This window comes from Eleginops maclovinus, chromosome 1 (assembly GCF_036324505.1).
Source record: "Eleginops maclovinus isolate JMC-PN-2008 ecotype Puerto Natales chromosome 1, JC_Emac_rtc_rv5, whole genome shotgun sequence".
NCBI classification, from domain to species: Eukaryota; Metazoa; Chordata; class Actinopteri; order Perciformes; family Eleginopidae; genus Eleginops; species Eleginops maclovinus.
In genome coordinates, this window is record NC_086349.1 from 17,174,907 (window position 1) to 17,202,851 (window position 27,945).

At 41.1% G+C, this 27,945-nt stretch overlaps 2 protein-coding genes across 7 annotated transcripts; both read left to right on the forward strand.

Moving 5' to 3' along the window:
- The first annotated feature begins 332 nt into the window (after positions 1 to 332).
- On the forward strand, positions 333 to 13,016 carry ncoa6 (nuclear receptor coactivator 6). Of its 6 annotated transcripts, none has more exons than XM_063885585.1 (17): positions 333 to 426; positions 1,777 to 2,112; positions 2,661 to 2,816; positions 2,946 to 3,068; positions 3,386 to 3,514; positions 3,615 to 4,478; positions 4,621 to 4,752; positions 5,278 to 6,661; positions 6,754 to 6,872; positions 7,011 to 7,561; positions 7,643 to 7,879; positions 7,980 to 11,001; positions 11,440 to 11,496; positions 11,617 to 11,647; positions 12,101 to 12,142; positions 12,383 to 12,516; positions 12,640 to 13,016. In XM_063885585.1, the coding sequence occupies exons 2-17, from the start codon at positions 1,818 to 1,820 to the stop codon at positions 12,684 to 12,686; spliced, it is 7,323 nt and encodes a 2,440-aa protein (XP_063741655.1). In that variant the 5' UTR covers positions 333 to 426; positions 1,777 to 1,817; the 3' UTR covers positions 12,687 to 13,016. The 6 variants fall into 6 exon arrangements, with proteins under 6 accessions (XP_063741655.1, XP_063741675.1, XP_063741664.1 ...); XM_063885605.1 differs by having other exon boundaries at positions 3,386 to 3,508; XM_063885594.1 differs by having other exon boundaries at positions 3,389 to 3,514.
- Positions 13,017 to 13,336: 320 nt separating this feature from the next.
- top1b (DNA topoisomerase Ib) lies at positions 13,337 to 26,372 on the forward strand. Its single transcript, XM_063894777.1, has 21 exons — positions 13,337 to 13,475; positions 13,783 to 13,807; positions 14,985 to 15,081; positions 15,621 to 15,753; positions 15,987 to 16,042; positions 16,148 to 16,252; positions 16,334 to 16,424; positions 16,525 to 16,610; positions 16,742 to 16,857; positions 16,942 to 17,063; positions 17,156 to 17,278; positions 17,358 to 17,545; positions 19,445 to 19,589; positions 19,735 to 19,878; positions 20,211 to 20,396; positions 21,704 to 21,772; positions 21,927 to 22,041; positions 22,375 to 22,502; positions 22,688 to 22,782; positions 23,026 to 23,175; positions 25,288 to 26,372. Exons 1-21 carry the CDS (start codon positions 13,443 to 13,445, stop codon positions 25,388 to 25,390), a joined length of 2,310 nt encoding a protein of 769 aa, XP_063750847.1. The 5' UTR covers positions 13,337 to 13,442; the 3' UTR covers positions 25,391 to 26,372.
- The last annotated feature ends 1,573 nt before the right edge of the window (positions 26,373 to 27,945 follow it).

The following is a 27,945-nucleotide window of genomic DNA, read 5'->3' on the forward strand; positions in this document are numbered from 1 at the left end:
ACAAATAAATGTACACCCATTTATATAGAGGCATTGAAACAATATCACGTAAGTGTTCTTTCAGTTGAATGGCTCCATACACTAGAAACCTGTAAACAAATATTTAGGTTGACACAAGACAATGAAATTATGAAGGAAAAAAAGTTATTTGACAGGAAGAAACATCTAAATGGAAATATAAACAATGAAATAGTTTTACAAAGGGGGAGGTTGGATTTATATCAATTCTTAATATTAATACCTTTTTTTCTTGAAAGGGACGTTGCTTCTTCCTTAATTGGGATTTTATTTTGGAAAGTAATACCGGAAATAGTATTTTTCTACCCCCTAGCTTGACATTGTTTCTTGCTTGTGGTTCATGTTTTGTTAGCTAATCTGGCTAGCAGATGTCGAATGGTCGAATTTAGTGTCAGACGAATATATGTGGTAAGGCTTTTGCTTTTTCTCATGTGGACTTTACTGCTGACGATATATGTCAAGTTAAAGTTAACGAATTTGAAAGCCAATCTGTTATGTTTCAGTGCATTCATGATGAATTAACTGCAGTGCTACAAGGCTAACTTTGCTAACGTTTGCTAACTGGAGCGTCGGAGAAGCCAGCAGGAACCGCCTTGACATTTAATGTGTATCCTCATTCGTAATGCAGTGACTGCAAGAAACTTATTCATTTGAATTGTAATCGGTGTTCCAATTGGCACGGGTGTGCACACTCGCATAGGATGCAGGGTATTTGTGTTATCCCTGCTGATTTATATTTCGTTACGTTAGCTTAAGTTTGCGTCAAGGCCCGTGCTACTGCTGCTGGGCCGATCATGAAGCTGCTCACCGGTTATGGCAGTAGATTTATACAATGTAACATTATTCGACATTAATGCAAATCAAACAGCAGTTAAAACACATCGACCACCTACAGTCACTTCTGTAAGATCTTGACATGCCTGAATAAGTTTAGCATCGCCGGTCACAATGATGTCACTACTAACGTGTGTTGTTACTGCGATAACGTCATCTATTTACTTCACTAGTATTTGAAAACAATATTTGTTTGATTGATTTTGAAGGCTGCAATGTACAACGTATAACTGAAATCCTACTGCCTCTTTATCCAGCATATTTTCTACTCAGTGGTGCAAAGTAACTACTTAACTCAAGTAGGGCCTACTGTACTTAAGTACAATTTTGATGGAATTGTGTTTTTTGCTACTTTGTATTTCAACCCCACTACAGTTCAACTTGTGTACTTTTACTCCGCTGCATTTATTAAGCACCTTTAGTTACTTTGCATATTTCGATTAATGATGAGAAATATAATCAACACTTAAGTAAGACTTTATTTACACCTGGGGTAAAATTCACAATCATGCAGCATCCGAAGTTATTAAATTAGCTGCACGTTTACCAGCTTTGATAACACTTTAATGCATCAATATTACTATCAAAACATATAATTAATTTTATTCTTAAAAAGGTCTATTTCTGCATAATAGATAATTATACGTTTGGTACTTAAAGTATATTTCTATGCTAATAGTTTTTTACATTTTTTTGTACGGTTTCTTGTAACAGAGTATTCCTACACTCTAGTACTTCAACTTTTACTTAAACACAAGATCTAAATACCTCTTCCACCTCTGTTTCTACTGTATTTGAGATTTTCCACTACTTCAGTACTGATTGTACCTAGTTTACATAGCCAGCTCTGTTGTGTCTTGTCTGTGACACTACTGTCGAGTGGGATGGACTAGTGACCCATTTCTGTGACATGTACAATTTCAGCCTAAAACGTTTCAAACGCCGCTCCTATTAAAAAGGGGAGGATGGCGCATCGACGTACCCCACCGCCGCTATCCCAGAGGACAGAGTACCTGGAACCTGATAATGACTCCGACAGGGACTCTGGCGTTGGGGAGGATGCAGGGGAGGATGCTGACAGTAGCCAGGAAGCCACATTTACGGAGGAGAACGTTAACAAGCAAGATGGATCAGAAGAAAACGGAGAGGAGGGAAGAGATTTCACAGTTTTTGTCGCCTTTCAAGGGAATATGGAGGATGAGGACTTCACTCGAAAACTTGACACTATCCTCAGTGGGATACCCAACATGCTTGATATGGGTAAGTTCTGTAGCTGTCATTGTTATTGGGGAAAAGCAGTAAACCTAACATTTATATAGATAAGATTTAGATAAATTTGTGCAAATTCTGAATAGTACAGGAACATTGGAAAAAGTTTATAAAAAATGCAAAGAAAGGTAGTTTGAAAAACAGCATACAAAATAGACATAAGGCCTACATTCATAATACACTCTTAATAAAACATGTACGACTCTTCTCTGCTCGGTTGAATACATTGCTAAAAAAGATTTATATTCTTGGATGTAATTTGGACACTGATTAATGACTGATAACACTTTAATGTTAGTGTGAATATGTGATCCATGTCAGAGATAATTGGGTGGTATTTTAATTGGCTGTATATGTACCTAGTTTAGATACACCTGCAGAATTTCTATATTTAAAACATGCCCACATTTTTTTGTGGAATATAGCAGCAAGAGTTTTGTTTTTCGATCCTTTCCATATTCTTTTTTAACCAATAGTTTTAGATTTGTGGTTCCAGCTTGCACGTTAATTTCAACTTGTATTCTTTGTCCTTCTTTTAGGCTCTGATAGGCTACAGCCACAGCATGTGGAGCCGTGGAACAGTGTGCGTGTTACCTTTAACATTCCTCGGGATGCTGCTGAGCGACTCCGACTGTTGGCCCAGAACAACCAGCAGCAGCTCAGAGACCTGGGGATCCTCTCTGTGCAGATAGAAGGTGACAACATAGCCTACACACTCCACACACACAGAATGCAAGAGACAATGTTTATTCCCTATGTGACACTTCTAAATAAAGCATACAAATTAGAACCCTAGCAAACGTCTTCCCTCAATTATTGTTCAGGGGAAGGGGCCATCAATGTGGCTGTGGGACCAAATAGAGGACAAGAAGTGAGAGTGAACGGACCAATTGGAGGACCTGGCCAGATGAGAATGGATGTTGGATTTCCCGGTCAGCCTGGTCCAGGTACTAGTTTACTAAATGTATTTTACATGTTGTCTTTATACCAATCAAAATGTGAAATACTGGACAGAAATTCTGTTATGGTTTTTCTGTCTTTTTTTCCAAACAAACATGCATCTGGGAAATAAACAAAAGCTGTAAAGACAAAGCCAACTGAACGTGTTGCTTGGATGTTTTTGTTTTCTTTAGTCTGTCACAGCAACTCATTAATAACAGTAACTATAATTCTGTTATTTTTTAATCCATGTTTACTGACTTGATATATGCCAGTTATTTGCCTGTTTGTACAATTTGATTTAATTTTCACATATTTCCATAAGGAGGAGTGAGGATGGCGAATCCGGCGATGGTTCCTCCCGGGCCTGGCATGGCAGCTCAGGCTATGATGCCAGGCAGCAGTGGACAGATGCATCCTCGTGTTCCCAGACCATCTTCACAGACAGGTTCAGGTCTTTATTTCTTGTACGTCAAATGATACGTGTTGTAGGTTTGAATATCTTATAGCTTGGACAATACAGAAATGGAAATTTCAATCTTCCTGTCCCACAGATGTCATGGATCCAATGATGCCAGGTATTTCTGTTCAGCAGCAGCAGCAACAGCAGCAGCATCAGCACCAACAGGCTGGCCCACATGTCTCAGGCCCTATGCTTCCTCAGGCTGCCCATCACATGCAGGCTCTGCAGGGTGGTAGACTGCTTAACCCTGCTGCACTGCAACAGCTACAACAACAACAACAACAACAACAACAACAACAACAACATCACCACCAACAGCAACAGGCCCAGCAGCAAGCTCAACTGGCCCAGCTTGGACCTCGACCTCAATTCAACCCATCGGGCCAGATGGCTGTGCCTCCTGGCTGGAACCAGCTGCCCTCTGGGGTGCTGCAGTCACCAGCCGCTCAAGGAGGCCCTGCCTGGAGAAAGCCTCCACCACAAGCCCAAATGCTTCAACGTCCACCCTCCCTTGCTGCAGTTCAAACTCCCAGCCATCCCCCACCCCCTTACCCATTTGGCAGCCAGCAAGCTGGGCAGGTATTCAATGCCATGGGACAGGGACAACTACAGCAACAACAGCCAGGAGTTGGTCAGTTTGCCACCCCCCAGCCTAAAGGCCCACAGGCTGGCCCTGGAGGTGTTGCAGGACAGCCCAGACCACCTCCGCCCCTTCCACCTACATCTGGACCGCAAGGCAACCTCACTGCCAAGTCCCCTGGGTCCTCCTCGTCTCCTTTTCAGCAGGGTTCACCAGGGACTCCTCCTATGATGGCTCAGAGACCTACAACTCCACAGGGTTTCCCTCAGGGCGTTGGATCGCCAGGAAGAGCAGCCCTTGGACAACAGGGTAGCATGCAACAAGGATTCATGGGAATGCCCCAGCATGGACAGCCTGGGGCGCAAGTTCACCCAGGTGGGCTATGTTTGTAACATTGTTTAGGTAGACTTAAATGCACATCAAAAAAGTGTTTTTTGGTCCTTGTAAATGCCCTATTATTTTATTTTAAAAGTACTCTGATGTCAACAACAAGAAAATCAATGAATACTTTTTACAGGCATGACAAAGCGTCCTATGGGCTTTCCAAACCCCAACTTTGTCCAAGGTCAGGTGAGTGCCAGCACTCCAGGAACCCCTGGTGGAGGAGTCGGTCAGCAGCTTCAGAGCAGCCAAGCCATGACTCACTCGGGTAAGATATTTGCTGTTTATGCAATCAAAAGCCTTTTTGGCAAAAACTCATTTTACAGATATTTACATAGGCTTTTTGACTGATAAAAACAACTGCTGGAAAACCATAAAAACTGAAAATATACACTACTGAATTGAGTTGCATTTATGATATAGCTTTGGCCTCAGCAAACATAAAACATTTACAACAGCAATAATTCTTGTTTCTAAAATGCATATATTAATAAAATAAACGTGTTAAGATTGAGTTGTAATTTTAGAGTTTCTTTATATATATATTTAACAAATATACAATTATTACTTATGCTGTTTCACTCAACTTGTCACTGGAACATTCATTCATTCAAGTTCCAGCTATGTATTCTGCTTTTTGTTCATATTTAAATGTGATGTGCTCTGTCGTGTCAACAGTCTCATTTGAAATGCCATGGCTTAACACGCAGTTAACATAATGTTATATTGTATTACCACAGTATAACACAATATATATTAAACAGTTTTTTTTCCCCCTCTTTGTTTAAATCAGGAGCTCCGCCAGCCTCCACACCAAACTCAATGCAGGGTCCACCCCATTCCCAACCAAATGTTATGGGTGTACCAAGTGGCATGGTAGGTCTTCCCCCTGGTACAACCGCTGGGCCTAGTATGGGCCAGCAACAGCCAGGCCTCCAGACCCAGATTATGGGCCTCCAGCATCAGGCCCAGCCTGTGTCTTCGTCCCCCAGCCAGAAGGTTCAAGGCCAGGGTGGTGGTCAGACTGTCCTCTCAAGGCCCCTTAGTCAAGGGCAGAGAGGAGGGATGACCCCACCCAAGCAAATGATGCCTCAGCAAGGCCAGGGGGTGATGCATGGGCAAGGTCAGATGGTTGGAGGCCAAGCGCACCAGGCCTTGCTCCTGCAGCAGCAGCAGCAGCAGCAACAGCAACAGCAACAAAACTCTATTATGGAACAAATGGTTGCCAACCAGATGCAAGGCAACAAGCAGGCATTTGGAGGCAAGATTCCAGCTGGTGTCATGCCCGGCCAGATGATGCGTGGCACTGCTCCAAACGTTCCAGGTAACATGGCTCAATTCCAGGGCCAGGTTGGCCCTCAGCAGATGACTCCGCAACAGCAACAGCAAATGGCTCAACTGCAACAGCAGCAGCAGCAACAGCACCAGTTACAACAGCTACAGCAGCAGCAGCAGCAGCAGCAGCAGCAGCAGCAGCAGCAGCAGCAGCAGCAGCAGCAGCAGCAGCAGCAACACCAGCAGATGAATCAGCAACAGCCACAGCAGGTTCCTATTGCTGGCAATCCTAATCAAGCGATGGGCATGCATGGGCAACAGATGAGGCTCCCCGCTGGCCATCCTCTTATCCAACAACAGTTGCAACAGCAGCAGTTACAACAGCAACAGAAACAACAGCAACAGGCAATGTTGCAGCAGCAGCAGCAGCAACAACAACAACAACAACAACAACAGCAACAGCAACAACAACAGGCAGCTCAACAACACCAGCATCCTTTAGGGGATCCTAACAGTGGCACAGGGGACTTGGGTGTCCAGCAGATGGTCCCTGATATGCAGGCACAGCAGCAGCCAGGCATGATGGGTGGCGCACAGCACATGCAGATGGGAAATGGCCACTTTGCAGGTCATGGCATGAACTTTAACTCACAGTTCCCTGGTCAGATGCCAATGGGGGGACCCTGTGCACAGCAAGGAGGCTTTCCTGTCAACAAAGATGTAACACTGACTAGTCCACTGCTCGTCAACCTGCTGCAGAGTGACATCTCAGCCAGCCAGTTTGGGCCAGGAGGAAAACAGGGAGCAGGTGGTGGCAACCAGACCAAACCCAAAAAGAAGAAACCAGCACGAAAGAAAAAGCCCAAAGAGGGAGAAGGACAGCAGCAAGTAGAAGGACTTGGGTAACATTTTTTTTTTGCAGTTCTTTCTTTCTATAGTAGACAGTCACTGTTACATGAATTTATTAATCAACTTCACCTATTTACTTTCTTAGTGGCCTTGATGTGGCCGCTGGCATGGAGGATCCCGAACTGCCAAATCTGGGTGGTGAACAGAATTTGGGTTTAGAAAACTCGGGCCAGAAACTCCCTGATTTTGCCAACAGGCCTGCAGGTAAATTATATTCAATTACATTTTTTTTTAAATGTTGGGAATAATTAGCTGATTCTTTACTCTTTGCAATTTTACAGACTTTACTTTTCAAAATGTGTGTTTGATTTGTAAATGTAAGCCTTTCTACACTTTACCTAGGTTTTCCCGGCCAACCTGGAGACCAGAGAGTATTGCAGCAGGTTCCGATGCAGTTTATGCAGCAGCAGCAGCAACAACAACAACAACAACAACAACAGCAGCAGCAGCAACAACAACAACAACATCAACAACAAATGCAGCACATACAACAGCAGCAAATACAGCAACAACAAATGCAGCAGCAACAATTACAACAACAAATGCAACAGCAACAGCAGCAACAATTACAACAACAACAACAACAGCAGCAGCAGCAGATGCAGCAACAGCAGCAGATGCAACAGATGCAAATGCAGGGTCATCAGAATGCTCAAGGGCAGCCAGGGATGACGGGGCAGCCGGGGATGACGGGGCAGCCCGGGATGACGGGGCAGCAGGTGATGACTGGGCCACAGACTTCTGGTCAAGGCCAGCCCCAGATGCACCCTCATCAGCTACAACAACAACAACAACAACAGCAGCAGCAGCAGCAGCAACAACAGCAGCAGCAGCAGCAGCAGCAACAGCAACAGCAGCAGCAGCAAACTCAACAGCCACACCTGCAACAACAGGTATATTTAATTAGATATACCGTAATGAATGTTTGCTCTATCAAAACAATAGTTAACAGTTTATCTCTACTTGTATTTTAGCAACAACAGCAGATGATGATGATGCTAAAGATGCAGCAGGAGCAGGCAAAGAATCGTATGTCCATCCCTCCAGGAGGGCAGCTGCCTCCTAGGGGCATGGGCAATCCACCGGAGGTGCAGAGGCTTCCTGTCTCACAGCAAGGCAACATGCCTGTAATGATCAGTCTGCAAGGACATGGAGGGGTACCCCCGTCACCTGATAAAGCCAGAGGGATGCCCCTGATGGTGAACCCACAGGTGAGAGCCATGTACACACAATATTGATAATTAACTTGTGTGTGCTATTTATTTATTTTCTTGGGAGTAAACGGTGTTTGTGTCTTGTTCGCCTTTCCAGCTTGCAGGTGCTGCGCGAAGAATGTCCCATCCAGAGGCAGGACAGGGTCCTCAAGGCTCTGGTTCTGAAGATTCTATTGCAGGGGCCCACATTAAGCAGGACAGGCCTGGTGGCACAGAAATTGGGGTGCAGCCTGGAAATGGAAATCAACAGATGATGGCCAATCAGGGCTCTAACACTCACATGATGAAGCAAGGCCCTGGTCCATCACCAATGCCCCAGCACACTGGAGCCAGTCCCCAGCAACAGTTACCAAGTCAGCCTCAGCAAGCAGGCCCCATGCCTGGCCTTCATTTCCCAAATGTCCCCACAACCTCTCAGAGCTCTAGGCCAAAAACCCCAAACAGAGCCAGTCCCAGACCATACCACCATCCTCTCACCCCAACTAATCGACCACCCAGTACTGAGCCCTCCGAAATCAACCTTTCACCTGAGAGGCTAAATGCCTCTATTGCAGGGCTTTTCCCTCCCAAAATCAACATTCCTCTGCCTCCCAGGCAGCCTAACCTTAATAGGGGATTTGATCAGCAAGGTCTTAACCCAACAACTCTGAAAGCCATTGGGCAGGCCCCTCCTGGCTTAACTTTACCAGGTAACAACAACAATGGCAGTGTGGGTGGAAATAACACTAACAACAGTCAACAGCCCTTCTCTACTGGCACTGGAGTGGGAGGTGCAGGCACTAAACAGGACAAGCAGCCTGGAGGACAGGGCAAGAGAGCAAGTCCTAGCAATAGCCGGAGGTCAAGTCCAGCCTCTAGTCGTAAATCAGCCACCCCAAGTCCAGGGAGACAAAAGGGGACAAAGATGGCCATCACCTGCCCTCCCCCCCAGCAGCAGTTGGTCAACCCTCAGGGGCAAACTATGATGCTAAGCCCATCATCAGTACCCCCAAGTCCAGTATCTCTGCCTTCACAAGTTAGTGGGGCCACGGAGGCACAACTAACCCAGAGTCCTTTCCACGGAATGCAAGGTAACTCTGCTGAGGGAGTCAGGGAAAGTCAGGGACTGGTGGCAGCAGAGCAGCGGCAAGTGCCTCAGCCTCACTCCCAGCCACAGCCTCTGAGGGAGTTATCAGCTCCCAGAATGGCAAGTCCTCGTGTCCCCATGCCTCAGCAGCCTAAACCTGATTCGGAACTTCAGGGTGGAACAGTCGATAGGCAACCAGCTCACACAGCTCTAGACTCCCAGGTCTTGCCTACCCTCAGGGCAGCTCCAACGTCCCTCAACCAGTTACTGGATAACTCGGGTATTCCAAACATGCCTCTTCGGCCCATACAGAGTAACAATGTTAGGGATTTAATGGGAAAGGACAGCCCTAAGTCAGCTTTGGATTCAGGGCGACCACTCCACAGTAACTCCCAGAGTACCGATATGTCAGCTGCTGTTAGTACTTCTGCCACTATAAATGAATTGGATGCTAAACCCAAACCTGCTGTTCCTATTTCTACCAGCAGTCTTAATTTGCAGCCTACTTCAATTCCCAGCTCGCACCCTGGCACTAACGTGACCTCTACTACTACCCCTAGCCTTAGCCAAAACCCTATCTCCAGTCCTGGTTTAAATCCCAATCCGAATGTAAACCCAACCCCTTCCTTCTGCCCCACCCTTAGTACTAACACTAATGCCACCATGAGTTTAAGCCCCAACATAGTTACTTCGGCCCAGAGCAGTCCTGCCTTGACCGTTAGTACCAGTTCTAAATCCAGCGCGGCTCTAAAACCAAGCCCTAGTCCCAAACCAGGGACAAGTGTTCACTCTGTCATACAGATCCCATCCTCTTCTAGCACAATGTCCCCAAACCAGATCACTGTGTTTGTCACCTCTAACACCATGACATCTGCCCCAACTCCCCAGGCACCCACAACTATGGTCTCCACCATGGTGGCTGTCCCTAACAAAAACATTAGACCTCAAGACATCCGGCAGCAGGCCCCGGTCCCCCGACCACAGTTTATCGCCACCACCCCTGTATTTATCAACCCAATTTTCCAGGTCCCAGGTGGATCTGTGGCTTCCAATACAACAATGGTACCACAGTCACTCACCATGGTGAGGCCTATCCAAGTGTCAACTACAAACATCCAGCTTTCAACTGCTCCGACCTCTACCCAGTCCTCAGGGTCTAACATGGGCAGCACTCCTACCAGAAGTATTGTAGGACAGGTACAGGTTGCCACTAGTGTGTCCTCATCAGTCCCAGTTGGTACTCCCCTAGCAGCTCATCAAATTAACCCTGGGCCTCCAAAACCAGAAAATCTAAGTGACGCAAGTTCTGACCAAAAACCTAGTCCCCCAGTCCAGCAGCCATCTCCCCATCCAAGCCCTTCAGCATCATCTCCCTTTCAAACACCCCTTGCTTCTCCTCCTCTCTGCTCTAGTCCTGGGGCTGCTAACAACATCCGAAAGAGCCCAATGTCACTGTCTCCCACTCCCCTGGGGAAAGGTAAACCTGCCCAGGTTGCTGCAGCAGTTTCAGGTACAGCTGACTCGCAGCTAAGTCCTGTAGAAAGGTCTGCACAGGGGCCCTCCGGAGCTGTGCAACCACAGACCCTTCATCCTCCTGCTAGTCCTGCCACTCAAATTGAAGCACCAGCTTCCCAAAGTACTGTTGCTGCTTCTAACAACATAACACTGCCTGCTGTCTCCTCTCCAATCCCAGTTTCTGCACATGTGGCTGTTCCTACTCAGATTGTTAGCCAGGCTCCAGTGCCTGCCACAGCTTCAGTTTCAAGCAAGGCCCAGGATGTTGCATCTCAAGCTGCTATTGTCACGGTAGTCAGTGCTAACACGGGTGCCTCTTCCCCTACCTTGCTCTCTGCGGTTGCCCCCGTACAAAGTCCTGTACCATTGATTGTTCCAATTGTTCCTGGATCTGTACCTGCTCAGGATGTTGCCCCCACCACATCCCCTTCAGTTTCTAACCCCAGCAAAGTTCCACAAGTGCAGCCGGATACAGCTGTGGATCAGCCCCCCATGCCACCAGCTGCTGAATTTGTTGAAACCACTCAGACCACCCCAGGTAAATGCACAACATTGAAGTTAAAAGGAAAATGACCATATTCTGGCTGTGATCCTTGCTCACGTCAAGCAAATGTCATACAAACTAAAATATAAAGTTTTCCTTGATTTGGACATTTATAAAAAAAAATGTTGAATGTTCCTTAAAAGATAAAATTATTGCTTTGTACCATTTTCTGAGTTTCTGTCTGTGTAATTGTTGTTGAGTTGTGTGTATTTCAAAGGCCCATCTAGGGATGGGCATTACAAATGAGCTTGAAGAGTATAAATGCTGTGTTATGTATGGCATTGGTTTACATTATTGTACGTACCTGTGGCAGTAAACATTAAGCTAACATAGCCATATATCTAGTTTAAGTAATCCATGATGAATATTTTAGCTGAAATGTTGTTGTACATATTAAATTGTGCATTGAACTATTTTATCTTTTTTCCCCAGCACCTATTCAACAAGAAGTACCACAGTCTCAGGAACCTGTCGCCAGTGAGAAGACGGGTAAGTGTGGTCCTTTTTGTTTAGGATGTTAAAATATGTGTCTATTTTATAATATAACTACTTCTTTTGGGACTACATGACATAGAATTAACTGGTTTTTTTTGTTGTTGTCCTGTTCAGGTGAAGAGGTCTCGACAAGTTCTGAGCAGGGGTAAGGCTCCTTATAACATTTGGATTACTTGAACTGCTTTTTGTTGCTTAGCTGCAAAATGCTTAGTGTTGAGTGCTATTAAGCTTTCCATTACTCTGATCTCTGAACGTTGGCCTATTCTTAAAAAAACCTGCGCTCTTGAAGGAGAAATGCTTAGACATTTCTAATTCTACTGAAACTCAGGGAGTTCATTTGGTTGGCCAAGAGGTACATGGCGAAAACAATGGCACTTGGTATGTATGATTGGCATGCAACAATATAAATATACTCATGCATGTCCGAAGTTAAAACTAAGAACAGCCTATCACAAAGCAAATGGCACCACTCAAATGACCTTTTTAGCTTTTTAGCTATCTCTTTTCCTGGGGTTTTTCATATGATGGTGGGGAAAGTGAAGCCATGTTTGTTCAGCACAGTTTATAGATTATCGCTGTTTTTCCACTTCTATCACAGATGGGCAAAGAAAAGAAAGACGCCCATCAACTTAGTCCCAAGGTATGTATTTTAAGATGTTTGCGCTGCAAAGACAAGCAGTGATCATGTCGACGTAGTGGATGCTGTCGGGATGAAGATGGACAGTATCTGTGGTAGACGAGGAAAAACAGCAGAGTCCTGAGTGGTACTATATCTTTCTCTGAGTAGAGCAGAGTTAAAGCACACCCTTGCATCTTTAGTAACAGACCCTTGTGTTGTTCTTCCTTTCCTTGTCGTTGTTTTTCTATCTGGTCCTCCCAGGGCTGCTGTAGAGAAGCCCAAGGGACCGAGCAGACGCAGCTCCCGGGCAGAGAAGGAGGTGGAGGAAGAACCAGTAGCAGACAGCGGCATTAGGAAGAGATCAGTCAGGCCTGGAACCAGTGCTGCTGTGAAAGGTAACTTAATCACACATGCAGCTTTTAAAATAATATATATCATTACGCCTAAGCTTCACACACCTAAGCTACTACCTTTTACCTAATATACTTTTATACTCATTCTTTTTTTTTTTTTTACAGAAACTGGAGCTAGCCCCACCCAGGCCAAACGAAGGAAGTCTAAATAGACTGCAGTGATGGAAACCTGTGAACTGTACTGTAAATGTTTTTGTTTTCCGCTGTGAATCAGTTGATATCGGTTTCTCTGTCCCGGTCTATGAATGGAGGAAGAAACCATGTACAGATTGTTTTAAAAAGAATAATGCTATTGTTTTGTCTATGCTATCATGTGAGATTGTAGTTAGAATGTGTGCAATACAGTATGTGTTTGTGTGAATGTGCTTTTTATATTAAATGCTGGATTAATCATGTGAAGACTGATGACGGAGCTTGTCATGATTGTATAATTATGTTGTAAAACTGAATTAAATTTTCTACTGCTTTTTTGTTCTGTGAAAGTGTGTACAATGATTCATGTATCATCCTAAGGATTAACGATCATTTTGTGGTTAGTCTCAATTTGACCATTCCTACCAAAACAGCATTAAAGAAGCAGCAATTAACTTTGAGAATGTGATTTAAACCCTCACAAATACCTTTAGGGATAGAGAAGTTAAAACCCTGATAAAATATGATATGATGTTTTCCCAGTATGAATGTAATACAATAGTTACTGAATTGAAAGGAAAATATATCCACATTGACGTACTTTGACATTTGAGTGAGGTTCAGGTAAGGACCAGAATTTTCTGTGTGCGCATGCGCAGTCAGTAAACATTGGGACTCCATTCCAGAGTGTCAGTGAGGGTTCCCCGCGCCTCGCATCCTTAACAGCTGTCTACTGAGATAACTTCACCTGCTCTACAAACAAAAACAACCTGACCATGAGCGGAGATCATGGACATGGAGACTCTCAGGTACCTTTTGCTTATCTATCCTTTTTTTTTTATGTCAGTTTGTGTTAATTCCTTTGTAATATCTGACGTGTATTAATCATCATATTAAATAATGGTTAAGAAACGTTAGTTTGCATAGTAAGTTATGCCGCTTTCTTTGTTCGCTGAATGAACATTTTCAAATGATCAGTATTTATGGGCCTATGTTACTGTAGTTCAATGCATGCATTTCTAGGGTAAATGTCAATACCAATTGAAACTTGAATAACCGTGCTACCGGCATATTCAAAATTGAAATATTAAAATCATATTTTTTCACAACTTTCAGGTGAATTCCGGATCCAAAGGAAGCGGTAGGTCCTCTGATGAGCAGTTTTATTCATATTGTCTCTTATTTCCAGTCGGTATCGTGATCTGTCTACTGTTAGTTTTTAAAGCACAGAAATGGCGTCCCAGAGACTAAGTCCCTTCTCCTCCACTCTCTTGCGGCTATTGTTCAAAAAGAGGGTCTAAAATGTACACTTCCAAGCCTCTGTTTTTTATTCTGCTGGGGTATTCTCAAAGGACCTGGCATCGTGTTTTTTTTGCATGCTTTAGTTTGATAAACCGTACGTGCATTTATAACAAATTTTGGAGCAGAAAGTAGCAGAATTGTGGCTGAGGACTTAGTCTCTGCGCCATTTTCTTTTTCTGTATGTAACAGCCAGGGCGCCGACCGCAGAGCCAACTGTCTGCCGTGATATGGAGGCGAGAGGCGGGTGCTCATCGCCTCTCCCTGCCCGTATCTCTCCGCCAGCTGCACTGCCTGCTAGAGACATTTATCTGCACAACCAACAGGGAATGCTCACACATGAGCATTCATATCAAGTCACAGAAAAAAAAGTTGCACTACATTATTAAAACCATATGCCTTCAGCAGTCATTTTTGCAAAAAATGTGCCTCCACATAAGAGTATCTGATACTCATGCAGAGTTGAGATCACTTTTTCCCCCTGAGTCTTAATTTCCTGATGTTATGAAGGGAAGCAAAGCAGTCTATGGGAATTGCTTGGGTTTACACTTGGGATGTGTATTACAATTTCATATAGCAGATGATAATAATACCCTTATTAAACTGCCATGACAACAGGGCGCCACGAGGTGATGATCAAGCCAAAACAGGTCTACCTCGGGAGGGATTTCACTCAGCAGGATACATTTTAATATAAATGCAAAACAATTATTGTTACAACAGAATCACTTGACTTGCTTCTATGAGAAAAAATCTATGATGTTAGAGGGTAAGAAATCCTTTGTGTGAAGGAAATAGCATATCCAACATCACCTCACAGGTGTGGCTTATAGGTTGAACCTTTAGGGGAATGGTGGGTCAGCTACGTCAGGTGTGTGTCAGTCATGATGCCAAATAAATGCAAGGGACATTTCAATGGATATTAGAATAAACACATGGCAAAAATGTTTTTCCGTCTTTTTTATTCTTGTTTTATTTTTGAATGCTGCTAAATAAGTTAATCTCTCCTTGTATCGCAGACTCCCACAAACATAAAGACAAGCACAAAGACAAGGAACACAGACACAAAGACCACAAGCGAAACAAGGAGAGAGAGAAATTCAAGCACGGCAACAGGTAGGGTAACTTCCTCTCAAGTTAAGGTTTTTTTTTATTTAAAGCTGATCAATGGAGGTTTTTACAGTTCCTGAAATGATTAGCTATCAGTGTTACCTTAACTCTACAGATGTACATATCTTCCAGTATAAACTGTGATACAAACTGATTTGTATCACTGGTTTTCTCTTTCATATCCAAACAAAGTATGCATTTGGATAAAGATTCTGTCAGTTTTTAACCTAAAAAAGGTTATCTTTTTATCAAGAACATGAAGAATCTTAAGGAAAACTAAGCTGTTGATTTGATGGAATGTAAAAGAACCCTGCCATGTTGAACCCTTATGGGATGGTGGTTGTGCTTTATTTTTATGTGGATGAAATACTTTCAGGCTTTAAGATATTTGTATTTGGCCAATCTCACCCACTGTTGTCTGCGACAGTCGTATTGTTTGCTAAACGTTTTTAATACTGGTTGGTAACAACTTTTGTGTCTGCACATTTGGACCACGTCTGATCTCTTGCACTTGATCTCTGACTTTTTGTGCCTTCTTTCTCTAGTGAACATAAGGACCACTCTGAAAAGAAACACAAAGACAAGGAGAAGCTGAAGCACAGCAACGGCAGCTCAGACAAGCACAGGGAAAAACACAAAGAGAAAGACAAGGACAAAGAGAAGAGGAGAGAAGAGAAGGTTTGTCTGCTGCTTATAAAATGCTGTAGGGACCTTAAGTCTAAATATTATGTTGTTTTTCGTTATTATTCTGTTAAATTAGGTTAACAAGTTTAGTTTTCTCATGACCAAAAATAGTCAACACCATCAACTCTAACAAAAAGTAAAAGTGTAAACGGTCTGAGCATTGTTTAAAGGTTTGGAAGTTCATTTGTATTACGTATTCTAATATATATTTCCTGTGTTTCTTACAGATCAAATCATCCTATGTGGACAGGCCTAAAAAGGAAAAAGAAAATGGATTTGTGAGGTAAAAAAGCATTACGTTTTCTCTGACTGATATAAAATGTAATTAATTGGTTATGGTTAATGCAACTTTACTTCCTAATCAATTGCATTTCAATGTGTCACTTAGAGATACAAGCCCTGCTGCCATTAAGATTGAGCCCGAAGAGGACAATGGCTTCTACCCTTCTCCCCAACACAACAAGACCTCAAAGCGAGAGCATGATGATGAAGAGTGGGTATCATACAAATGAAACTATAATCTGTTACTTTCTTATTGACATAGTAAAATGATCAATACTAAATCTGTTCACAGATTTGAATACAAGCCAAAAAAAGTCAAGACAGAGTATGACAAAAAGGCCAAGAAGAGGAAACATGAGTATGAAGAAGAAGAGGAGGAGGAGGTTCATTACATTCTTCATTATTATTTTAAATGATTATATTTTCATTTGTTTCTGCCTTTGTTATTCTCCAGAGTTATTCTGTTTTCCACACTTGATCTAGGACATAAAGCCTAAAAAGAAGACAAAAGACAAAAAGGTTACAGAGGGAAAGAAAGCCAAAAAAGAAGAAGAGGAGAAGTGGAAATGGTGAGATAATGTCGGGGAGAAATTGTTCTTTTTCTGAGGAAATCACACAAGGGTAGTCATAAACAGCAAGTTCATACCATATTTGTCTTTTCCCTAATGGCTTGTACTCTGTTGTTGTTTGTGGTGATTAGGTGGGAGGAGGAAAGATCTACTGATGGCTCTAAGTGGCGCTTCCTTGAGCACAAGGGTCCAGTGTTTGCATCTTCCTATGAACCCATGCCTGACAAAGTCAAGTTTTACTATGATGGTGAGTATAGTGTGAGCAAATCATCGTCATGTTTTTCTTTTCTTTTTCATTTTAGACCACAATGTGATTTTTCTGTTTTTGTAGGAAAGCTTATGAAACTTAATGCTCCTGCTGAGGAGGTAGCTACATTTTTTGCCAAGATGTTAGATCATGAATACACCACTAAGGACATCTTCAGGAAGAACTTTCTTAAGGACTGGAGGAAGGTGAGATAAACCTCAAGCTTAGTCTAAGAGGGTATACAGTTGAAGTATTTATGTTGATACATGCTTCAGATATTTTTTTCTTTACATTTAAGGAAATGACATCAGAGGAAAAGTCCAAGATAACTGACCTGAACAAGTGCAACTTCAGTGAGATGAGTGAGTTCTTCAAGGCCCAATCTGAAGCAAGGAAACAGATGTCAAAAGAGGAGAAACAGGTATGCCTGGATTCATTCCTTAAACCCTGAACGTACTGCAATCTTTAATTGTATTTCAATTTTACCATACACTTTGTAGAAAATCAAAGAGGAGAACGAGAGACTCCTCCAGGAGTATGGTTTCTGCATCATGGACAACCACAAAGAGAGAATCGGAAACTTCCGTATCGAGCCGCCAGGCCTGTTCAGAGGACGAGGCGATCATCCTAAAATGGGCATGCTGAAACGACGCATCCGACCTGAAGACATCATTATTAACTGTAGCAAGTGGGTAATCTGACCACCACTGTTATAACAAACATTCACTGCCATGGACTTTTACATTTTAGGGCCAAATCAATCCCTGGAATCATTGACTCACAGGCTTTGATGCACTTTGATCTAAAGTTTGTGGTAACACTGCTAAGTGCCGCAAACATTTTAAGCCCTTTATATACACTACCATAAGTCCGCCTTTCTGCACTTTTTTCCAAAGGGTATTACCCACAGTTGATAGCTTAAAAGCAGGGTTACCAAGGGAAGCATGGAATGGTTAAAAAAAGACACATGTTCACATAATCATTTCACACAGAAACTCTAAATTACTTTTAAGAATTTTAATGGGACAACAAATAAATGAAATCAGGAAATCATAGGCTATGTTATCAACCATTACTTAACATTTTGCTGAATTATGTTTTGACATTAAACAATTAATTCATTAATTTGAGAATTCTTCATTGTCCTCTATGTAAGCCTGGAATAAATTTGAATGAAGCATAAAAACAAAAAGCCACAATTGCACACAACATGTTTTGTCATTAACCTGATATTATGGACCAGCAAAGTTTTCCCATTCGTATTTACTCATTTCAAGCCGTTCCAGCCTCTCACATTGTTTTACCAGGTGGTGTCAGATATGTAACTAAGGATTCAGGTCTTAGGCCTTAGGGTCTACTTTGGGTTTGGGCCTTAGTTACATTTTTAGATACACAGTTTATAAAGTGCTGATCTTTAACCACAAGGTGGCCCTATTAAACCAATGTAGGTGAGGAAAACATTGTGGGACAATGAATTGTGAATTATAAAGGTAATATGTGAACATATGGGCTTTAATATTGTTATTAAGTGGCTAATTTGTGAAGTTATAAGTCTGTCTGAGGAGTCATACAGTCAAATATACGACAATCTTTATTGTGCTCTTCACAACTCCATCCATATTCAGCCATTACTTTCTTTCCCTTTATTTCCCGTTCAACCTTTTATCTGCCATGTTGTGATTGCTAGATTTATTTAAAGACAGTGGAACTATTTTCTTTTTATGTCTTTGACTTCAGATCTCAGGGGCAGTGTGTGTGTGTGTGTGAGAGTGCTTATTAGTTGCATTAACTTGCCATCAAAGAGGAACAAGCAAAACAATGTACTTAGTTAGAATGCCAAATGTTCAGTATCACTGACACACACTCGCACACATGCTGGCACTGTGTCAAAGGTAATCCTCCTTTCAGAGTATGCTGTGTGTGTGCAAACAATAACACGACCCAGGGGGGACATGTCGACCCCCACATACTGGTCATAAAGGGGTTGGTTTAACAATTATATGTAAGGTATAGTCTCAATGCTGAAGGGTTTACAATATAATGGTTATCTCTGACCTGCTTTTTAAAATCAAAAAAGCCAATGTAATTTATGGAAGCTGAGTCATTCGCATTTGTTTTTTCAGATTTTTTTCACATTATATAAATAAGTATTTAAACATAATACAATTAACAGTGCAATATAAAAAACTTTCAGTATAAACATTCACATAAACACTATAAATAAGCGACTTAAAGATGTCCAGAAAGGAGTAGGAAGAAGTATGCCTTTATATTGTTCTACCCCTTCTGAAAAACAATTCACTCAATATGTATCATACATGACACCTAGAAACAACTATCCCAATGCTATTATGTACAACCCAAATATTGACCAAGTGTCAATCAGATATGAATTAAACACATATCTTATGTTTAGTTTCAGGTCTTTAATAAATGCTGTATATTGTACCTATAAGGAAAACCCCTTAATCAACTCAAAGGACGAAACACTACCTCAGTGGAAACTGCATCCAGAGAAAGGAAGTATTATAACACATAAGAAAAAAGTTGACAACTTCTTTAAGGTTATCTTCCATTTTTTCTGTAGGGACTCAAAGCACCCTAAACCTCCCCCAGGGACAAAATGGAAGGAGGTTCGCCATGACAACAAGGTGACCTGGCTGGCTTCGTGGACGGAGAACATCCAGGGCTCTATCAAGTACATCATGCTGAATCCCAGCTCCAGGATCAAGGTAACTGTCCTCTCACACCTTCAGCTTCAAAACTAAAATCCTAATAAACTTTATCCTACATGTAGACAACTCCACAGTTATACCTTGATGAAAAATAACATTTGTCTTGTCTTTCCGTATTACAAAAAACTGTTTGCATGTGTAGGGGGAAAAGGACTGGCAGAAATATGAGACTGCTCGACGGTTGAAGAAGTGTGTGGATCGCCTCCGTACCCAGTATAGAGACGACTGGAAGTCAAAAGAGATGAGGATCAGGCAGAGAGCCGTGGCACTGTATTTCATAGACAAGGTGAGGAGAAATACACTGAAACTGTATGGATAAAATAGAAAGTAACACGTTTTTTAAGAACACTATTTTAGTCTTGATTCTACCTAGTGATGCATATATAAAGAGGCAGTGAAAGGAAAATGACATCCAACATAAGAGTTATGTTCCCAAATATGTTACTTTGCGCTGTGAAATCAAATGCTAAGATTTAACGTTTTCATTGAAGTAAGTCTCCTATTTTATCATTTTGCATTAACAACAAGGTTTGCCTTCATCACAGTTCTTTAAATACCCATATTCTGTTGGTGAAAAAACAAATCCTAAGATAACGTGTGATAATATTTCCCCTGTAGCTTGCACTGAGGGCAGGTAACGAAAAGGAGGAAGGCGAGACAGCGGACACAGTTGGCTGCTGCTCGCTGCGGGTCGAGCACATCAAACTGTACCCCAAGATGGACGACCAGGAGTACGTGGTAGAGTTTGATTTCTTGGGAAAGGACTCCATCCGATACTACAACAAGATGCCCGTGGAGAAGAGGGTAAGGACAAGAAGGGACAGTCAGGAGAGAAATGTGGGAATGTATGGAGAGAAGAGTTAAAAGCAGAAAAATGCATTAAAGCACAAGACTGTGTCTCTATGTGTTTATATGAGGGTGGTGTTGGGTGTGCATTTGACAGATATCTGAATTTTGTGTTAATGAGACAAGAAGTTGCTACACTGAGAAGGATGTTTGCACAGACAGGTGATCAGGCACAAAGGCTTTCCGTCAGCACTGCCTCGGAGGGTGGTCTGTTTCCTGCTATTACCAGAGTTTACAGACACACAAGCGCACACATGTGCACACATACACACGGTACACATCTTTCAGTCACACATTCTTCTACAGGCCAGGGCACAGGCTACACTTCCTCTCTGCAAACCCACCTCCACATTGAATTACATTCTAAGACACATTAACCTGTTATAGACCACTAGCATTTTTCATCATGAACAAGACATATTATGGCGCCCCCATGTGGCAGAAATGTGATTGTCCTCCATCAATAATAACAATAACTATAATGGGAATATAATGATGTGAGCTCCTACACTCATGAACAACAACATTTTGTTCTGCATGCCTAAGCTGTGTCAAGGTCCCAAATTGTATTTTAATTACCTTTTATTTATTGTTTTATTAGGCCTTTATTTGCCAGGAGTGTAACATTGAGATCAAAGATCTCTTATCCAAGGGAGACCAGGCCAAGAATAGCAACACAACATAGTTTCAACAATAAACACTGAAGCACATATTTGAGTAACATTAAATGATCTAATAAAACATTTGCACACGGACATAATCGACTCAGAATAATTCACTATCATTTTGAACTTGCTGAAAGTCACAATGTTTTGTTTAAGTGAAAGAACAGTCTTTAGAATATCTCTTGCAGTAGTTGGGGAATAACGAAAAAGCTTTCTTTTTTTTATTCATTTTTGACTCTGTATTTTCTGTAATTCCAATTTAAAAGAAGAGAATAACAATATTCTTTTTATACCATATTATTATGTTATAAATCCTTTCTACCAACTATTTTAATAGAAACCGAGTATAAACCCAATTGAGAGGAAGATATCCACAGTTTGTTATGAAACTTAGAGCCCTTTGATCCACGCTGTGCATCATGTGAAGACAATAAACAGACACTTTAATGTCAATCACATTACAAAATACATAATCAATGACCATTATAAAAGGTATAGTGTTTTACAACAAAATAAAAACTAGTTTGTTTCTGAAGTAAGTCTGAAGTATAAAATGAAAGTGATATCATGCTAAAACAATCTTTGCCAACCTCCTTTCAGGTTTTTAAAAACCTCCAGCTGTTCCTGGAGAACAAACAGCCTGAGGATGACCTCTTTGACAGACTGAATGTAAGAAACACACACATGAAGAATATCTGCCCTCTGGGTTTAGCCTAAGTGATCTGTTTACATTTGTTGTTGTAACACTTGTAGACTCTGTTTCCTCTGCTTCTCCTAACTATACCCCCTTTCCCTATTTTCTTTCTTTCTGTGTGTCCTGCAGACTTCTATTCTGAATAAGCACTTACAGGAGCTGATGGATGGCCTGACAGCCAAGGTCTTTCGTACCTACAACGCCTCCATCACCCTGCAGCAGCAGCTTAAGGAACTTGCCTGCCGTAAGTAACAACAGCTTGTACCGACACTAGATAGTTTTAATTTCTGCAGTGTCAAGTGTAAGACAACCACGACCACAATAAAATGATTTTTTTTGTGATTTGCTTAATAAGCACTTAAAATGGTGCTACTTTTTTAAGAAGAAGAAGGGTTGTAAAAGATGAGATGAATGCTATATTTTGACAGATTGGTTCGTAATTACATTAACAACAGGTCTGGTAACTGTACTTTAGTGTACTATATTAAGACTTATTGTGCTTTAAAGGTCAGTGATTTCAAATGCAATAATTTGATAACACTTCTCCTACCCCGTTGTGTAATTGTTGGGTCTCCAGCTGATGACAGCCTTCCTGCTAAAATCCTGTCATATAACCGTGCCAACCGGGCGGTGGCCATCCTCTGTAACCACCAGAGAGCTCCACCCAAAACATTTGAGAAGTCCATGCAAAATCTTCAGACCAAGGTAAAAGCCTGTGTTCCACCTTTCTTCGGTTTTGTTGCTCAGCCACAAACTCTTATGCCTTGGTGTCATCTTGGTTGCCTTGGGAGTATATTGGGATTATTTTGTCATCATGAAAATATAGATTTTCCTTCGCTACGTGATGCAGATTATCTAGGTCACTCTGCATGTGTTTGTTGTGATTGTAGATTGACGAGAAACAGAATCAACTGTCAGTCGCCAGGAAGCAACTAAAAGCTGCCAAGTCTGATCACAAGACTTCACATGATGACAAGAGCAAAAAGTAAGTCTGATCAATGCTATACAGTGTGAGACTTTTACAGTTTTTTCTGTTATTCACGTTAATGTGATTGTATGTGAATTCCCAAAGTTTCATCTGAATAGACTGCCAGACGTCATTAAGGACATCTCTTATTTCACTCCATCTCTGTGTCTTTTTCTCCCTACCTGTATATATCTCTGTTTTTCTTTCTGTACCTTTTTCTTTATCCATCTTTATTCCTCCTTCTGTCTGTGTCTCTCTCAGGATTTTGGAGATGAAGCGTAAGGCCGTCCAGAGGATAGAGGAGCAGCTGATGAAGCTCCAGGTTCAGGCCACAGACAGAGAGGAGAACAAGCAGATCGCTCTGGGCACGTCAAAGCTCAACTACCTGGATCCACGCATCTCTGTCGCATGGTATTTATGTGGCACAGCAGAAGCTGTTTAACTCTGTTAACCACTAACCAATATTTGACAGGGGTTACTACTGTAAATAATAACAAGCTGTTACATTATAGTATGCGCTTACTTTTTATCTAGCCATCTTTCTCTCCGTGGGTGAGTGTGCAGGGTACATATCTACCTTGGTGACAGAAAGGCAGGAAATGCTCTTGCATTGTAGGAAAAGGAGCAGCACAAGCAAAAAAGCTAACGGCTGCAGAAGGAAAATAAGAGGAAGAAAAGCGTGAGCTTCAGGAACAATGGGGTTTGTTTCTGAAAGCCAGGGAGCGTCCCCAAACAGCACTCCTTCCTCCATGTGGGAAGTCAATGAGGAGCTGTCTGTGGCTGAATGGAGGGCCAGGCCACAGAGAGGGGGAACAGTGGTCAGCCCTTTCTAACCCGTGCCCCACAGCTATTTATGGAAGTCCACCTCCTCATGCACAATGGATAAAGGAATGCTCCGTGTTTTGCCTGATTGTAAGGCGAAAGGGATGGGGTCCCCCTTTGTAGGGTGGTGCATGGGAACTTACATCTACACTGTAGTGGTATGTGTGAATGTGTGTAACAGAGATGAAAACATTGAGTTGAATCAGGTTGACTGCTAGCAGGGCGGGACTTATCTTTTCAGAAATGTGATTAAATGAGTAAGGTTAATATTTCTCAATAACACCTCTATAGTAAAGTACATGTGCTGCCTGAATGAAGCAGGGAATTATGTGTATTTAGGTTTAGCAAGCTTAACAACATTTTAATTAATGGTAAAAAGTAGAAAGTAGTAGAAAAAGTAGAAAATAAATATAAATTCATTTAAATAATCACATGGTTATATAATTCTGATGTGTTTATACTATGCATTTTCATCACAATGTTCTATTTGGGGAGTTTTATAAAATAACTTTGCAAAAAAAACAGAAATATAAACTGTCAAGAAAAAGGACAAGAGGTAGTTATTTATATTTAAATTAGGCGGTCAGCTCTTATATCATCACCTTTTACGAGTACCTGCTTCATTCCTACTATTAACACTGGACTCAAAAGCTAAATTGAAATATCTTTGATATTTTTCTTTAATGACTGCATTACAGATTGTAAAAAGTTCTTTTCTCAGTTTAAAATCTATGAACGGTAACATCAGTATTTGTTTGCTGTGTATCTTGGTGCACAAGACCCATGTATAGCTATGATGCTGCTATGTTTTAAAACAGAGAAGTCACTTGTAGTCCCTGCTCGCACTTTGAATGGTTTGGCATAATAGACAGTAGGACAGTAGCGAGGGAGTGACAAATAATGGTCTATCCAGCCAGGCTCCGGAAAAAATTGCGTAAACAAGTGCTTCTCACTAATATGTACAGAAAAAACAACTATTAATCTACAAATCGGAAAGGCATTGCTGTACAAATAAATGACGTTTACATGTCGAGAACAGATTTGACTTAAACGGAAACGGTTATATTTTATGACGACCAAATGATGTGTTGATTTAGATTTTGCCGTCTACCTGCCACAGGGAAGCAGTTTCCCCTTTCCCTTAATAATGGTGTTCCAGTGTACCCCATGCTAAAGGACATAAGTAGGCATTAAAGCAACGTTCCTTCGCATAAAGAGAAATCAAACTCTGCTTATTATTGCTGCAACTTAGATACTTACGTGTATGTTCACTCCGTTGGAAATGTTCTCTGGTAAAAAAAAAAGATGAAATCAAAGTTTCCTTTTAAATTATAGAAGATTTTTTACAATTGCAAGGCTTTATTTTCACATGCACAGCAGCTACAGTGTAAACATGCCAATGAAATCTTCAGTCCTAAGCTCCTCCGATATTGCAACATAGAAATCACACTGATATAGTAAAAAGCAAGGGACTTTTTCCCAGTTCAATACAAAAGTAGTAAACAAGCAATGGTCACTAATGATGTCACAACAACATTAATGCAATGCACTTGGGCCGAGTAGTTGAAGATTTTCAGTCACAACTGGTTCACTGTCACTTCTTCATGGACTTTGACTGAGTGGTGAGCAGTGTTGCAGCCAGTGACTGGAAAGCTCAATCTTTTTTCTGTCTTTAACTGGTCCATCGTTCCCTCTCTCCAGGTGTAAGAAATGGGATGTTCCCATCGAGAAGATTTACAACAAAACCCAGAGAGAGAAGTTTGCCTGGGCGCTGGACATGGCTGATGAGGACTACGAGTTTTAAACATGCTTGATGTTTTACCCTATTTTAACATGCCTTTGATTGTAGAAATGGTTTGTAGTTTATGTCAAAAGACTCCACTGTGTGGTTACTGCAGGGCTGTGATTGCAGCTGCTACCACTGTTTAATAATTGTGCTGTATATATATGGATTTGTTTTTGAATATAGGAAAATAACTTCCGAACCATTTGACCAAGCTGCCAAATGGCATCACTCTAAGGAAATTACAATAGTGTGTATGTAGCTGCAGCTATCTGCCCATAATCAAACCCCTATGAACACATTAGTATTATCTTTGTCAGACATGACTGTACTGAAATTTGCAAGCCATCGGGAATATTGAGACATTCTATATTATCATAGAATAATGAAATACAAATGTTTGTATGGGAGACTGTGCGGGACACCATGAAAGATAGTAGGATGAATTTCAATTTATGTAATTGTGTGAAAGATTGGTACAATAAAAGGACAGACTGATGACAGCGTGAAGAATAGAAAACCCTAGCACTATGATGATATAATTATTAGCACACCGAATGTCATCTTACTTTCCATTTAATTTAATTTTGCTGTTTATTTCAGGGATGTACATATGTTTTGTCATTTTTCAGTAACTATGAGTCTGTGTTTTTTAAAAACGTGTGCTGTATGCATTGTCAAAAATAAGCTCTTCATTGCCTATATGCAACTTGTGTGTGTCTGTTTCAACAGTTTTAGAATGGTGACCTTCCTTTTGGTTACTTGAAACAGCTGTAGTACAGGATTTTTGTACCAGAGCTAGAAGAGACAGAGAAGCTTTTAAAAGAGGTATGTGGACTTTGCCAAAACACCTAGTCGTTCAGAGTGTCCTCCTTAATATCCAAATGTGAATTACAACTTTTGTCATTAATATTTCTTGGTATTTGATCATTTATCACACAGCGATTGGTTGGATGCTTATTGTTTTGAGCTTTGTAGTTTTCAGAATAAAACATCAACCTTGTCTTTTTTGTCCTTGCTTTTTCCTTTCTTTTAATTAATATGTTTAAATGGTTTGAAACAACACACTGTTTTGTGAGTTTACAAAGAGAAACCAAAAGAAACATAATCCCATTTAAGATCCAATCAAAACTGATTAGTCAAATCAGGGGTCATAGTCCAATTCACAACGACGTGTCTCACATTGTATTTCTCAACTCTATTTTCAGTTTGTTTTAATCACCTAAAAGAACAAAACTAATTGATAGTTTAGTTGTTGCATTAAATTGCAGTTACAGGGGGTATAGGTAAAAAGCTACCTGTTAAATTGACATATTGTGATGTTAGGTTGAGGAGTTTGTTTATTATAAAGTACAGTTTCAGAAGGTCTGCTTCTTTAAGAGGCCGACAACAGGCTCTCCTACTGATGGCATGAGATGCGTCAAGCCAGCGGGTGACATGCAAGATTACCGGTAGTATGGTAATTCTATCAAATTAAAAGAACCACATTAAAATAATATATTTGATACTAGGAAGAAATAATGAAAACATCAAAAGTGAAAACATCTGACAATTCTTGGCAAGGGGTCCCAAAGTGAGAGGGTTGATAACCACTCCATTCGTACTATAAAAAGTACAATCTTTATCTTTGAAATGTAGTGGAGTAGAAGTATTTGGTGCCAGAAAATTGGAATTTTCAACATCACCCAAGACAAAAATAGCTGTTATACCAAATATACTGATATCAAGAGCCTTAACAGGGTTTTTGTTCGTCAAATTACAAAAACCAAATATGGTTTGATATTTAATTAACAAAGTTCTATAATCATTATCAAATGTGTTATAATGAATAATGTGCTTTTGAGTTTTTGTATAAACTGGAAACCACATTTCCCATACCTATGTATATTTTATCAGTGGTGTAAAGAAACTAAGTACATTTACTCAAGTACAGTACTTGACTTTTACTTTACCCACAAAAAATGAGAAGTATACTGTATAGTGTACTTTTACCCCATTACATTTATTTTATACCTTTAGTTACTTTGCAGATTTGGATTATTAATGTGAAAAATAAACAACACCCAAATAAGACTTTAGTTACACCTTGAGTAACAGTCAAAAGCTACCCTGCAGTATACAAATTAATTGAAATTAGCTGCACCTTTACCAGCTTTGATAAACGCATGAATGCATCAATAATTATAATCAAAACCTAAAATATATTGTTCTGAAATGGGCCAATCTGCACTATGAGAAATTTCCCATTTGGTTCTTAAAATATAATTGAATGCAAATACTTTTGTAATTTTTCTTGAGTAACATTTTGAATGTAGGACTTTTGCTTTTAAAAGACTATTGCTACTTTTACTCAAGTACAAGATCTGAGTACTTCTTCCACCTCTGCATTTTATTTTAAATAAGAGAACATATGATACATGATGAATCTGTAAGTTGTTTCGGTGTCAAAAGTATTTCCAACAAGTTCCTCGAAACGACCTTTATTGTGAAAATCTGCAGCGGAAGCATGTTTTTTTTACTCTGGACAGAGTGATGCTGGTGGGGGGGTGGGGGGGGAAGGGCCTGAAGAGCAGGAT